The sequence below is a fragment of the Taeniopygia guttata genome, chromosome Z (assembly GCF_048771995.1).
Source record: "Taeniopygia guttata chromosome Z, bTaeGut7.mat, whole genome shotgun sequence".
NCBI lineage: Eukaryota > Metazoa > Chordata > Aves > Passeriformes > Estrildidae > Taeniopygia > Taeniopygia guttata.
The window spans coordinates 22,151,731-22,167,013 of record NC_133063.1 but is presented as its reverse complement, the minus strand read 5'-3'; the positions used below and the strand labels follow the sequence as shown (position 1 = coordinate 22,167,013).

Sequence of the window (15,283 nt, the reverse complement as noted above, 5' to 3'; positions counted from 1 at the left end):
TGATTAACTGAAACATAGTTGAAAACTGTGATGAACAGGACCTGTTAGCATGTCTGGTTTGTTGGTTTGAATATTTTCCACAGAAGCCCAGATATTCAATATATCAATATGCAAAATACATTGTTCATCTTCTCTTCCTACCTATGCAGGACATGGCTTTAAAAACACAGGTTTAACCATAGGGTCTCCAGTGGAATAGACCACAAATTAACTGGTTTGATGACTGATCACACAGAACAACAGCTGAATGTGCTGTGTCTGCTGCAGGAACTTACACTATAAAGGCTCAGTGAATGCTAGTTTGTCCTAGATATGTCCTTCTTGCTATCTGCCACATGCTCACATAAAAGGCTTTAGAACATACCTGAATAGGGCATTCTGAAAGCCATTCCCCTGGATAGACTCCTGGGGCAAGAAAATATCTTCAGCTTGAATTCTCATTTTCTTTGCTGTCCTTTTCATTCAGTTTTCAATTCACTTATTTATATTCTCTGTCTCCACTTGTTCTCCTGGGAGATGCTAGGCAATAACCTCCTGCGCTGTAGATATGGGACTTTCTGAAAATGCCCAGGTGAGGTAAATTGAGCAAGGTGAGAACTAGTTTTAATTAATTCACAAATATTGCATTATACAATTATATATATTGTCTTAAGAGTAGAAGCACCTCATAATACCAAAGCTTCAGATTATTAGTATTCCCTCTACAATGGTCCCTAATTAGTCAGGTTTGACCAGTTCTACTCTCGTGCTGTGATAACATACCAGGCCTGAAAAGGTCATACCTACTGGGATCCAAAAAGACTCTTACAGTTTTGCTCACATGAGTTCCTTAGCAATTCAGTAAAGTTGATAAAAATAGAAAGGATAAATGGAGAAGGCTGATGCTGATATTATAGCTTTCATTTGCCATTGCTTTGGTCCAAGGCTTTGGACTACAAAAGTTTGTTCAATGTGAAGAGATCTGCATGGATTAGAGAACAAGATTTCTACCAAAACTTCTTTGACATCTTATTATGGTTCTTTGAGCAAAACTGGGTTATCTCTGCAGGCTGAAGCATCTGGGGCTTCCTGTAATCTGTGTTTTGCTGTCAGTATCCCTAGAGGACTTATTGGCAACTGAAGAGCGACAAAAAATGATGCTCCCACCAAGACTGCACCTTTGCTTCCCTTTACTCTTTTGTCAAGTAACTTCATGAAAACAACAAGCACTGGTATCTGAGAGTTTTCCCACAAGCTGGGAATTAGCTGATCATCCAACCATTTGGTCTCTTACTGCTTCAGCCTGACACAAATGTGTCATCACATATGAGAGAAGCTGGCATGCAAAATGCTTTCCCATAGCCACTGAAGTTTTTTGAACCAGTGGTGCACAATAAGCTTCAAGGAACAGACATAGTGATAAACATCTGTAAAATCAGGGGTCACCTAGTGTTAAATCAGGTAATTTTATACGACTATGAACCCTGAGTTTCTTTGCCAATTTGTTAAATTGCTTTCAGTCATCTGTTGTGAAAGGTGTCTAAATTCTTGGATTGCTTTGTAACCCTCTATTTTGGTTAGGAACACACATCAGTTGCAACTGAAGGCATAGCTTGGGGTTACAGTATAGTGGTATGGAAAATCTTGGTTATTTCTAACCTTATGCTGGTTAAGCGTAGTCTAACTTTAGAAAAGTTTCATTGAATAACGCTCTGTAAGCTGCTCTGACGCTTTAACCTGTTATTTCACCAGGTTCCATGTGTTTCCCAAGCCACATAGCACAAGAGCTGGGGGTATTAAAAATGCTGTTAAAAAATGAATTACTGATTTTTTTTTTTCCAAAGTCCAAATGAGGTTTGATTACCTTGTCTTTTTTTAAGCAATGACACTAACCTCTGAGACAAACCCCATTTTATCCAATAAGTAAAGTAGAAGTCTGTTTGGAAAACAAGGTGTTTCAAGAATATTTGTATTTTAGAATGGGATACCGTGTAAGATGGGAGTATATGAGGTATGTCACAGGTGACATTCCTGACTATTTACTTTTGCCCTGAAACTGTATTTTGCAATGCTTAGTAGTTCAAAAGCTATTCTTGAAACAGAAACTATTCTTGAAACACTGGAGTCACAGTAGCTCTGCTGTGCCTAAATCCATCATATACATTGTGTATTTGATGACTCTGGGTCAAACTGTGAAGAGCTGAGATAAGGAATACACTAAGTAGTTCATACGTGGTAAGACAAGAGCCTGCATCATGGTGCAGGTGACAACCACTGGCAGCTGATCCAGCTCCTCCATCATATCCTCAAGTGAACTCACTTGTGCTGATCATGGTATTTCTGCCAGTAACTCTGCTGAGAGCTGGTGAGAAAGCACTGAACCCTTTGTGAACCTCACAGGCTTCATATGCCAAGGCCTGAATTGCCACCCAGGTGTCAGTGAGGTCACAGAGTCATGGGAAGATGCTGGCAAAGCATCCTCTGCAAAATACATCCGTTTCCATCTTCCTCCTCCTCCCTGGCCCTGGCCCATGGAGGTGCTTGTCATCAGGGCAGAGTTTCTTTGTGAGTGTTGGAAGTGAGGCTGGACCCACCTGAATCTGTGCTCTTGCTTGTTGTGCTCAGGTTAAAACTGATAGCAGAGGATTTTGATTCTCTCCTGTGTCTCATGCTTTGTGCAATCCTGCACCTGGCAGCTCTGGGCTGCACACTGCTTTTCCAGCTTCCCTCCTACTCTGTATCTCTCTGTAAAGGCATTTAAACCAGACTTAGTTTCTTGATGTGCTGCCTCATGCATGCAGAAAAAGACACATTCTGTCGGTAAAATTTGTGTTAGTCTTCTTTTTTCTGCTTCTTCTACTTTTCAAGCAAAAAGTGTGTCTTAGCACAGTGTTATAAGGTTAAGTTAATTAGGATAGACAGTAGCTCTGAATAATGCTAAGTGGTTAGAGTTTGGTGCGTTAATGTATGAATTTGTATCAGGACAGAAAGACTGCAGAAAAGGCCCAGGTTTTCATTGCATTTTCATTGCATTTTCATTGCATTTGTTTGTTACGGCTAGAGAGTTTTTGTGCATAACACATGCTGTCATCTTGAGCAGATTTCTACAGATAAACATTCTGATCATGTGTATAGTCAATGTACTATAAGTGCAAGTTTAAAAGTCAATTACCAAAATCTCCTGGTTTAAAACTCACTTTAGCCAGGTCAGTGGGCTGAAAATGTGATTTTACAATTTTGAGGAAGACTCTTTTGCTTGAAAGTGGATTGTATTTAAGGAAAACTATTGTATTCCTTATCACCCTTTGATTTGTATATGATGTATCTTGTAACCTATGCCTCTTCTTTTGTGTTGCAAAGGGAGAGTTTTCTTAGGGTGTTGTGTACACAGTTAGACTTTGAAGTTATTACTAGTCTGTGTCCTTGGTCTATTAGGTCAGTGCTCTGTGTTATGAACCTCATTTTGGAGTTTGCAAAAATGTGAAATATACTGAAATACCTCTGTCTTTTCTTTTTCAGGACATAAACTTTTGAACAGTGCCTCCCTGAGAAGTGTGATGAGAAATGGCTTTAGGAAACAATACCCAGAGAAGTTATTCCATCATCCCCTGCTTCATCTTTGTTGAGGTGAGTGCAGCACTCAGCTGCCAAGCCTACCTAGAAGGCAGCTCTGCAGGAATTAAGTGATTTGTTAGCAATTTTATTTGTAGCAAAGGATGCTGTCTTAGTTGATCACTTAGATACCCATCTTCTTGCTTAGTGCCATCAGATCCCCCTGAAAAAAGTTCTGCTTGAGCTACCGATATCTCAGGTGCAAGCATGCAAGAACAGGTAGAGACACTGTGTATCCAAGACTTCTCTGTTTTTCTGGCTAGTCCTGTGGTGGGCAGTAGCTACAGGTGTAGGTCATCAGCAGGTAATTGCTCATCCTCCTCAGACCTCTCTACATCTTGGTGCTGCACAGGGACTAAAACTCATCCAGGGAAATTTCTGATCTCACAGTCTGATGGTTCATGGGCTTGGGAAGCAACACTTAGCTCTGATATCAGTTCAGGTGGAACATAAAATGTAGATGAGGCATGCTTGACCTTTAAGTGTAATGAAGAAACTTGGCTAGCACAAGGGCTGAGAATTGTCTAGCAGTGAATCTGCAGTTAATGTTCCATGTCTTTTGTTAAAGGCAGTTGGTGTGGTGAGGGTTTTAATTATTAATTTATTATTTTATTATTTTAATCAATACAGATGACAGTTTGTGGTTCTTCTTTTACTTAGCCTAAATCTGATAGACTGGCCAACATTCATTATTGAAATCCATGATTGCTCAGCTGGTGCTTAGAAGGCTGGCAAGGGAAGCGACTCTGTTTCCAGGGAGGATGAAAGGTTCCATCAGATGTAAATGGTAAAAAGGCGATACTGCCTGTAAATAACCACCTTCAGAGCCACCTGCCTGATGTAGCTTGGAACGCTCACTCTTTGGCCCAAGTTCTAAGGCAACTTGAGCTCTTCCATAAGAGAAGTATCAGGAACTATCAAAGGATTAATTGTTGTTCTGAAGGAGACTATGTGTCACTGCTTTATTCCAACAGCTAGAGAAAGAAAGTAAAAATGAGTGAAAAGCAGAAATGAGGTCAGAAAAACATCCAATAAAAACAATCAGGAATCAGAGGTCTCAAATTTATTGCTTTCACAAGCAGCTCAGAAGACTTTTAGTCCTCTGAAGAAATGAATGATAGGCCTGGTTGGCAACTTATGACAGTGACATAAATAGTTCCTCCCGCAGAAAAGACTGGCATAAGGATTTTTTGCTTCATAAATGTACATTCCTTGTCCTTTCACAAAGTTGATTTTCTGATTAAAACACAACATTAAATTAAAAATCAGTCAAAACCAGAGAGGTAGTGTCCGAAAAGATGTTCTCTGATACATTCTTCCCCTCTTTGTCCACACAACAGATTTTTAATGTAGCACTACTGGGACTACAAATTCATAGACTTATGTCAAGCACTGTAGCATTAAACAACAGGAAATCTAATTTCCTGCTGGGAGTGCAGAGATGATTGATAGTAGCCATTCCATCTGAAAAGTCCCTGTAAATCTTGAAGCACGCTGGAGGTGTTGTTCCTTTCCCACTGTCCTTTTAAGACTAAAGTAAGTGCTTTTTTTTTTTCAGAGGAGCTGCCCCAGACACCAAGTCCTGTGCTGGATTACCTGGGTTAGGACAGATCCTATTTTTGTTGCTTTGAAGCAACCATGTGAATTGATTAGCAGTGTGACACCTTGCTGTTGGTGTGAAAAGCAGGACAGCTAAAAATAATGTTGCCGGCTTTCCTGACAGTGTTTTTCTGCGGGAGAACAATCCAGCAGCAGCCGTGCTAGCTGAACATAATAGGAAAAGTGATAGTCAGTAAAAAATTATCACAGGCCTGTCACCCAGAATATGCTGTCTCCCTCACTGGAATATTGTCCTCTTATTAAAAGTTTTGAGATATTTGCTCTTAAGAAAATAATGCTGAGCCTTGATTGTCATGTCAGATGCCCTGCCAGTAGATATTTGCTAACTGCCTACTCTGCAGTGTGCCTTCATGAAATTGTGGTGGCAGAGGTGTCACAAGGAGTTTGGGCACTTTAAATACCATCATGCTTCAGTCTGTACAAATATGACACAGTTTCAGCTGTTATTCTAATTTCCATTTTTTTCCGATTTCATTTTCTTCCCACTGAACTAACTTACAGCAGTTAGTATTATGGAACCTGACCTGAAGATGAATGGCTCATTATAAAAACTTAAACCCTGTGCCTGACTCTACAAATTCCTTTTTATGTTCAAAATATGAAAGTTTTAATAATAAGGAGATAACATGTGATGGCTAATCTGAAATGACAGAAATGTTTAATCAACATCTTAATTCCCTAATTGGAAATACAATGTCACATTATGAGTGAATTTAAAGGCTAAATAGGGAATCATTAAAGTAATTTTGATCCACTTATCAAATCTGCGGCCCTCTCCCAAATAATGCAGGCAGCTTTCTGGATGATTCTTTATTATATTGTAAGAGGTGTCATTACAGTCTGACATTTGTCACCAAATGTCTGTGAAGATTTGGTGCAGTACATTTTGTTAAACATGTAAACAATTAACTAGGATGTGCAGGTGAAGCAATACACGGAATAAATAAATAGACTCCACAACCTGGGGTAGTTATGAAGTGGGTATGTATTGTCAGCGCTGGGCACACGGGCAAGTGAGATATTATCTCTCTAAAAACTTGTGACCTGAGCTTCAGTCTGACCCACACCTTTATTCACAAAGGTGTTCCATATGCAATACATTCCACAACTTTTCATGCATATTTAACCTGTCCTCACCTCTCATGCTCAATAGGTCCACACCCTTCTGGGCATGTGTGGTTTGCCTGGTCCTGCGGGGGTCTCTGGTGGTCTCTTGAGGCTGAAGATTGTGGTCTTCTTCATGATTGAACTTTTGAACTTTTTTCCTTTGCGAGTGTGCTTTTGGTCTTTTGGTGCTTATCTGAGTAGTCTATCAGTCTTGATAGGCTTGAAGACAGGAAAGCTTCTTTATCTGGGTTCTTTGTATCCTTAGGCATTGTTCTTTGTGTAATAAGCTTCAGAAATTTGCATTTTCTTATATCCATTTGTACTTATGGCAGAGGTTTCTTAAGTAAAAGGTTAAAATTCAACACATAACTCTACAAGCTAGAATATAAATGCTTAATTCATTTTGTCAACTTAAGTGAACTCCAGAAATATCTGTTTCACAGGAGACTGAGATTCTCCTTTTCCCTACGCTCCTTTGCAGACAGCATCCTGAAAGAAGCCTTCAGAAGGCTGTCTCCCAGCCTTGGTTTGCATTAGTTGTTAAATAGTAGTACAAAGATGCCACACTCCACAGCTTCCAGAGCCCTTTGGAGTCAGTGATGGACTCAGAGATGCTTTTGATATGCCCTGGATCTATCCCAACAAAAAGCAGTGGTGCACAGCATCCTGTGTGAGGATTTGTTGATGGCCAGAACTGATCACTGAAGTGGTTTCATGGATGGCAGGCAAGCATGACAGAAAGGAGGAGAGGCAGCATCTGGGATGACAGGACAAAAATTATCCCATTCTTCTTTTTCCACTCATGGTGGCCAAAGCTCTTTGTGGAGCATCTCCTCCCTCCTTCACCTGCTGGGACAGAGCAGTGTCAAAAACATCTGCTACAACATTTCAGCATAGCTCTGCCATTGTTTTGCTACCCCACTTTACAAGGTTTGGTCCAGGGAGTACTGTATTCCATCTTTCCATGTAAGGATGTGTGCTTGTTGAATGTGAGGAAAGGTACAATCACACCTGCCAGATGTGTTTTGTACATGAAAGTATAGCCAGTTTTCTGCAAGTGAGGAATAACTTGTCAGAACAACTAAGCTTCCTGAGGTCTGGGAAGTGCCCGGGATAGAAGTGAGAGAAGTGCAATGCCTGGGAAATCCCAGTCCTCTTTCTGTGGGACTGGTGAGCTACCCTGAGGTCTTCATCCAGCACTGTGTTCCATGCTCTGTGCTCTTGCCCTCTCTTTGCTCATCTCATTTTGGCAGTCAGCTTTCCAGGAGAAAACTCAGGTTAGGGGGATGAAGGAGAGAGTCCAGTATGGCTTTGAATTTGGTAGGTCTAAGTGTTGTCCTTACTTTTGCAGCCTATTTGACGCTCATCATTAGTGACAGGAAGTGCAAGGGGATGTGGTAATTGCATTTAGCAAATAGATGTTGGAAGGAAGGTTGCATACTGTGAGTAAACAGCATCCGCACAACTACACATGACTTCAGGGGAAAGGCATGAGAGCAACTTCAGAGCCATTGTGTGTGTGAATGGTGGTTTTTGAAAAAGCAGTATCCTTTTCTTCCTGCAAAGAAAACCCTCTTCTCAATGAGAGAGTAAGGTCTGTAATGGCTCTCTAGGCAACAAAAGGAGAAATTTGGTCTGGAATTTCTGCTGATGAGGCATTTTCTATTTCCTCCTCTCCACACTGCAAGCCCTGGCCTGAGGGCTTGAGTGGTTCCAGGGAGTTATCTAAGGATTTATTTTCAAGTGCAGTTACTTCTGATGGAGTCGGGCACATCTGAGGTGTGTTTTTGCACATGAAAACACTAAAATTTTCTGTAACCAGATTTAATTAAATTGTCTTAAATTGACCAAAGAGTTACCAAAAGGCTTCGATATATGACTGATGTATATTCTTCATTGTGCTTCATTGTGGATTATTGTAATCCTGACTTTGACAAGGTAATAGGGGTAGACTCAAATATGTAACACCATTAAAACTTACAACATTGGACATCTTTAAATTCTGTAATCTGAAGATCCCACTTTTTCACACTAAATCCATTATTCTGTCCTCAGTATAGCTTTTGCAGGCAGAGTGGAAACTGTTTCTTCTTGACAGCCTGATAAATAGGACATTGCAAAGGGCTGAGGATTTTATACAGAAAATATTTTATCCCCTTCTCCCAAATGAATAAAATAAAAAATCTGAAAAATAAAAAGTTCTAGTCTTACATTTATTTTGGTACAAACTTGGATTTGAACTGCAGGTATGCTATAGCTTCACAGGATTTCTGTTTCTTCAGTGGGGTAAATTTTCCCTTACTTATTGTGACTTTATGTTTGGACAGATTGAATCATGTTCAAATATTAGCTCAAATGTAATTTAAAAAAAAAGTTTCAACTTACAGAAACACTGAAGGAAAGCATTCTTCTTCCTTACCCACATACATTTTCATGTCAGTACTTCGTGTAGTCAAGCCAACAGCTGAACTACCAAGTAGCAGGAGAATTTCTGCAATACTGAAATCATTTGTGTGAGATAAATACCTCTTGAACTTCTGTTTGTCATCAGCATCACAGCAGGGCTTGGGGAGCTGTGAAAAAAATCAGTGAATTTAGAACATTCATGACATATGTGGCACTTATTTTATTATAATTTATTGGTTAGGTGTTCTGAAAATTAAAAAAGTTTTATACATTTGGGTGTACTGGCTGGTGCCCTCTAATTTTTAGCAGTATTTGAGGAGTGTGAAATGACCTCTTACATTTGCTGTAGTCCTCAAAGTTACATTTGTAAGAGACATTGAATGCATTGGAAATGACTTCTTATTTGCTTATTTTTAAAAAAAGAGTAATTTCTCTCATAAAAGCTTGCTGGTTGCATTAGATCTTTAATGATATCATTAAAATTACATAAAGGAGATAGAGATATTAGATTGCAATTTTAGATATTTAAAATACAGTGGTTTTGTCAAGATAATTTCCAGTTCTCCTAGAGAGTGCAAAATAAATCCCATCAGAATTTGACATAACCTTTAACTGTAAAATCATCCCAAGGTGATGTAACTTGGAAACAGCTGCAGCCCTCAGTGATTCTGTTCCTTCCTTCTCCATCCATGCCATGCTTGGATGTGCTGTGCTGCTCCACTGGGATGCTGTGAGGACAAAGTGCCACGAGGATGTGTAATGTGCTGGTGTTGTATAAATTGCCTGTCATTAGATGCCTACTTAGCCTGTGAGAATTGGTGCTGACAGATGCTGTGCAAATTTGGAGGGGCTCCTCTTGTAGCAGGGTGATGTTTCTGCATAAATCCCTGTGCTTCAGTCACTTCTGTGTCTTGGGATTCATTGTTTCTGATTTTATTCACTCAGCATATGTATCCATTTCTCCTTGTTGCTCTTTCTAAAAATCTCCTTACATTCCCCATTTGCCACTTGTTCCTCAGCATTTGCTTTCTTTGTCCTCCACATACCTGCTTTGTTCCAGGTGACTGAATAACTCCATATTGTAAAATTGGCTTAATCTCAGTGAATAGGTGTCTCTTGAATATTGGATTAGTTTTGTTGAATTGCTAAGCAGCTTTCAAATTACCTGACTATAAAAAAAATCCTTCAAAGTGCTTCACAATTAGGCAGAGAGCACAGACGGCCAAAATAGGCACTGTGAAATAAATCTGATTATTATTTGATTATCCTTAGCTTCTTGAGGACCTATTAAAATTAAGGGGTTGCCATGAGAGGTTAGGTGCTTTACTGAATTTTTGTTTAAAATATAAGTGAAAGAAGACTTGTATTCCTGCTTGCAGACACATGAAGTCTTTTTTTATCCTTCCCTTTATCCTGAAAACTTCCCATTGCAAATAATCCATTTGACAACCTGATTAACATTTTAGAGTTTCCACCAATGAATCTGGTAGACTTCTCCAGGAAGGAATTAAAGGTACCAAAAGTTCTTTGTCTTTATAAGTAATAAAAATTGCATTTAGAAGTAGAGAAAAATGCTGTGAACGAATTGCTTTACCTGTTTACATTGTGCCTTGAAGCTCACCAACATTTTTGAGAGCTACTGTAATTTGTAATATGTTGCTCTGTTTAATCAGGTTTCTAAGAGAAGGAACTGTACAAGTTTTTTAAAATACTCAGCAGTTAGGGAGATTGGATTTGCTCTGGTTCTGAAGTACAAATGCATTTTTCCCATCTGTTAATTAATAAACTAACAAATAACTAAACCCCATAGCTTTTTGTTACAAGAACTACTGATCGGAAAGTTTATGCAAATCTTTGAGGAAAGGGGTTATGAACCAGGCACTGTTCATGCAGGTGTTCTGTGTGTACAGAAGTCCACAAGCCATATTTGAAGCCTTCATAGTTGGAATGTATTTCCAGTAATTACTGAGCTGCTTTAACTAGGCTTAAGATAGCAATGTGAAAATACACAGGACACAATATGTAATTGGCCATTTTTTCCCTCCTTTCTTTTCAGAAGTATTCTTAGGTTTTAGTTTCATGGATAGTACTATAAAGCCCTTAATGTGTTAATTTTTGTTTGTTTACCTACTTCAAAAACATAAGAGATTTTCATGTTTTCTTTCCTAAGCACACAACATAGAGCTATTTCTTTGCTCAGATACATGCAAATTTGGAGATCAGGAAGGGTGCAGTGCATTATCAAATTATTGACTGCTCTGTGATATAGCTGCACCATTTCCTCTGGTCTGCATCTGTGAATAAACTTTTTTTTTTTTTTTTTTTTTTTTGGTAGGAATATCCCTGCCCTTGCCTATATTGATAATTTGAATAAGTTATTTAAGGTTCTAAAAAGAGTGGAAAGGAATCAATAGGGACTCACAAGTGCAGTCTAAGTAACCCTAAGTACAACAGTCAACCTTTTCCAGAACTGATCAGTGGGAAAGACATGAAAAATGCAGGAGCAAAAGAAGATGCTTAAAGCATATTTTGAAATATCAAACCCATCCCAACTTTTTGACAGTGGCTTTGACATCAGGATAATTTTTAAAAGTGGAATAGGTCTTTTGAAGCATCATGCTGAGTTTCATCACGATTTGATTTCTGGTTCCAGACCAGCCACTCCAGACATTGAAAAGGAGGAGTTTGTTTTAGCAGTATTTCAAGGGTGAAGTAATTAACATCAGCCTTATGGCAAAAAGATTTGTTTCAGCGATTTAGCATTGAAAGAATATTGCCATTTTCTGCTCTCTAGAAATTCCAACTGGATTTTAATACCAGCTTTAGGAATTGGTCTGCCAAGCCTTTTGCACCTTATACAAACCTAAGATGCTGCATCAACAGAACTCTCCAACCTTGTGGCAATATTTGGGTGCCATTGAGGGTAGCAAATACAAATAGCTTCTGAATTGTGAGATCTTCTCCCTCTAAAGCACAAATGGGTAATCCAGTTGCCCGTACCTGAGTAACATGAAATGAATAAATCTATTATGAATGCAGCAGAATGTGGCAACAGCAAAAAAATCTTTCTGGAGAAATGATACTTTATGTTTCTGTATTTCTGACTTGTTTGGCCAGTGCAACTCAGGTTTCATGATCTATTTTGTAACTCCTGGGGCATTCTGAAGGAACATCTGGTGCTTCTTCTCAGCCCATTCCCACATCTCAGCATTTTCACAATAAACAATTCTTCTTTGATGTCTTTGCTTCACTGGTGTATTTCACTAGGAATTTCTGTGAGATGGTGGATATAGAGCCAAGTAGTTTGCAGATCCCAGTCCTGAAGTCAGAGCAAATGCTTTTTGCAGAGGTAGGCTTGCACACATAATTTTGTCATAACTTTGGCAACTGCTTAGTGGAGCTGTTGAAGAGACTGAAAATGAATCAATATGGATGTGTTTGCAGGAAATAAGTGAGACAGTAGGATTGATGCTTTCAGAGTTGTTGCATCTTGTGCATATGATGCTAAATGGGCACTCAGGTCTTAATACACATGAAATTATTATTCACGATGGTGTGTACTTACAATAGTGATGATAGACTGACCCTCAATTGTAGAGTTCATGAGCCTTCATGGATTATCTTTCAGCTTATTACAATGCCTAAAATAATATTTCTGATTCAGAAGCTCAGGCTAGGGTCAGATTTGGGATATCTGTATAAATTCACAATGATAAATTGTGCTAGGTCTTCCTAAACACTCCAGTTTTAAGTTAAAGAATCAGGAATTAAGATGTATCTTTGTCTTGAAACAGATTGATTTAATGGTCAAGATTTCTGTTGCTGATAGACTGTTAGAAATGGTTGTTAGTTGCATGGTTAATCAATATTTTACTGAGAACATAGTCGATTTTTAAAGAGTTGTTTCACAGTTCAGGAAACCACATGGGTGTTCATGATGGTGTGTAACCCTTGATTTTGAGTGATGTGTTTACAGCACCCACTAGGATTAAGATCTGCATCACACTGCACATCCTGAGAGTCCCAAGAATGGCCGTGATCTCTACCAGCAGAGATTCTGCTTGTTTGCAGAGGGTCAGTGCAAAGAGCCTAAAGGGTTAAAGCATACTCCAAAACCTGTTGTGCACTTCTTTCTCTTATAATTTCCTTTATGACCTAAGCAAAAGAGCAGATAAATGGAAGAAACCATATAACAGGATGGGTTCAAAATTCATTTGAATAATTTATTAACTTTTCACAGTTCTAGGGCATTATTAACTTTTTATTATTCCAGAGTAATTATTGATGAAGCCTATGAAAAATATGCTGCTATAAGATTAAAGCAACCTGGAAAGAATGATGCAGTTATTGCTGGAGTTGCTGTCAGTTTTCCCATGAGTTCAGTACAGTGCATCCTATAACTTAAAGGATAGCTACACTTGGTAGTGTAAAGGCCACATCTTTCCCATGTTTCATTCTCCCACCTATTAAATGCTGCATGTCTATCCCCAAAATCAATAATTTCTCATCATGACTTTTGGAGTTTAGACTTGGCATACCTGACAGGAGCTCTAATAATAATGCTAATCTTCTATCAATACTTGTTACATACTTCACTAAAGCACAGAAATTTAGTGTGTGATTGTTATGTGCAGATGTACAACATTATTGAATCGATATCATCTTTATTTAGTTTACACTGTATATAACAGACTGCTTGGTTTCTCAAAACTTCCTGAGTTGTGCATGCTTAATGGAGAGAGTAAGGTTAGAGAGGCTTTTAAATAGTTTGTGTTACTTTTTTACAGTGGAACTATTGATTGAGTTTCCATTTGATTTACCATAGTCTCAACACAGCATTTTTTATAAAATTACAGCAAAAATATCTGTAAATGTACTGCATAAATGTAGTGTAGTTTCTTATTCAACCCTGACCAATGTAAGATTCCAGTTATAACTGAATTAATTAAATTTTTTAATAGATTGATAGCAGATTGTACTTTTATGAGTTTTATAATTGTGCTAATTTTGACTTGCAGCTAGCTAGGTCAGTAGTCATCAAGGATCTTTACGATCTTATTTAAACCAGCCAAAGCAAAAATCAGTTCAGGTCTGTTACAGTGATGGGGAACATATTGAAACTCTCAAATAGATCAAATTGTGGGAATAGAGGTGGTTTATATAGTGCTGGTATCATGTGAATAAATACCAGCATTGGTTTAACATGCTGACCTTCAGGACTTTTCATTCTTATTGAAAATATATTTCTATAGAAGGATTAAAACAGTTTGGGACTTAGAAAAACTCAAACTAGCTGTGTTTGGACAAGAAAGGCAGCCACAGTCAGCCAAGTGAATAATAAACCAAAGTCTTTACTCCTTTGAGTTAAAAAGAAAGATTGTGGACTCAGAATGATAGAGATGGGAAGGGTTCTCTGTGAATCTCTAGGCATGATGCAGTTCAGAAAAGCAGCAGCTGGGTGAAGTTCCTTTGGGCCTTGTCTAGATGAGTTTTCCAATTTTCTTACAAGTAACCTGGTTAGTTTTTGAGTATCCTCATAGGAAAACACTTGTCCTAATATTCTTTCTAATAAAAGGACGCAACCTGGTGTGAAAGATAAGAAATCTAGGCCCCATGACAGAAAAAGGAGAAAGGAGGATGCAACAAAAAAGAGAATGGGTAGCAGAAAGCAATAAAGAAATTAATCACATAAAAAAAAGTCTTCCTTTCTGGCTTTTAGAGCTATGTACAGCTGGAATCTCATTTTACCTGCCCAGTCTCTTTTTATTGCAGGAACTTCACCTAGGTATTGGCATACCCAGTATGAAAACTCTGAAAACTCATGTTGGTTACCAGTAGTCAGCACGTAGATTTCCTTAGAAACCAACATGCTGGAGAAAGAATTCCTGTTCAAGCCTTGACACCTCACTCTGTGAACTCAATGAGCTGTACACACATAGATTTTATAGGAAGCTGAATAGTAGACAATTTGGAAAAGAGTGCAGTGGAAATCACTTCAGAATGCAGATAACAGGATGATATCAACTCCCTGTAAAATCCATGTATGTGCCTTTGTGAATCCTGCTGCTGGGCCCTGGTCTAGTATTACTGTGTTTAGTAAGGAGATTAAACTGCCCTTAGTGTACATGGAGATTTGTTAAATGAGCATCTAGAGGATGATCAGTTATGTTAAATCTGAGTTCAGACATGACTACTCTTGAATTAGATCCAAACCTTGTCATGAAAAATAGCCATAGCAAATACCTTTGAGTAGTCCCCTTTCTTTTGACAGGGCTAAACATTGAAAAGAGAATGGTATCTTTAAGTGAAAGAGGAAAAAGGGAGCACCAGAACCTGGTGGGATTTTATTAAAGTTTTCAAACCGCAGGTCTTCTTTTCTTCCTTACCTTGCATTCTAAATTGCATAGCAAGATGATTACAAGTTCTGAAAAGTGAAGCAGACATTATTAAGTTTTTAATACAACTGCCTGCCAGTGATAAAGAATTGTATTAAAGGATTGGCTCAGGCACAATATGACTTGCATGCAGCAGAGGAGATTCAAAGTAGTAATTGTTTTTT

General features: G+C 38.5%; 1 protein-coding gene across 3 annotated transcripts in view; it reads left to right on the top strand.

Annotated features, from left to right (window-relative positions):
• PLPPR1 (phospholipid phosphatase related 1) overlaps positions 1 to 15,283 on the top strand; it is a 130,622-nt gene that overhangs the window by 63,859 nt on the left and 51,480 nt on the right. For all 3 annotated transcript variants that reach the window (XM_030258392.4, XM_072922696.1, XM_072922697.1), the window contains exon 2: positions 3,499 to 3,606. In XM_030258392.4, coding sequence (XP_030114252.1) covers positions 3,544 to 3,606 — 63 coding nt within the window. In that variant the 5' untranslated portion in view covers positions 3,499 to 3,543. The remainder of the gene's footprint in view (positions 1 to 3,498; positions 3,607 to 15,283) is intronic.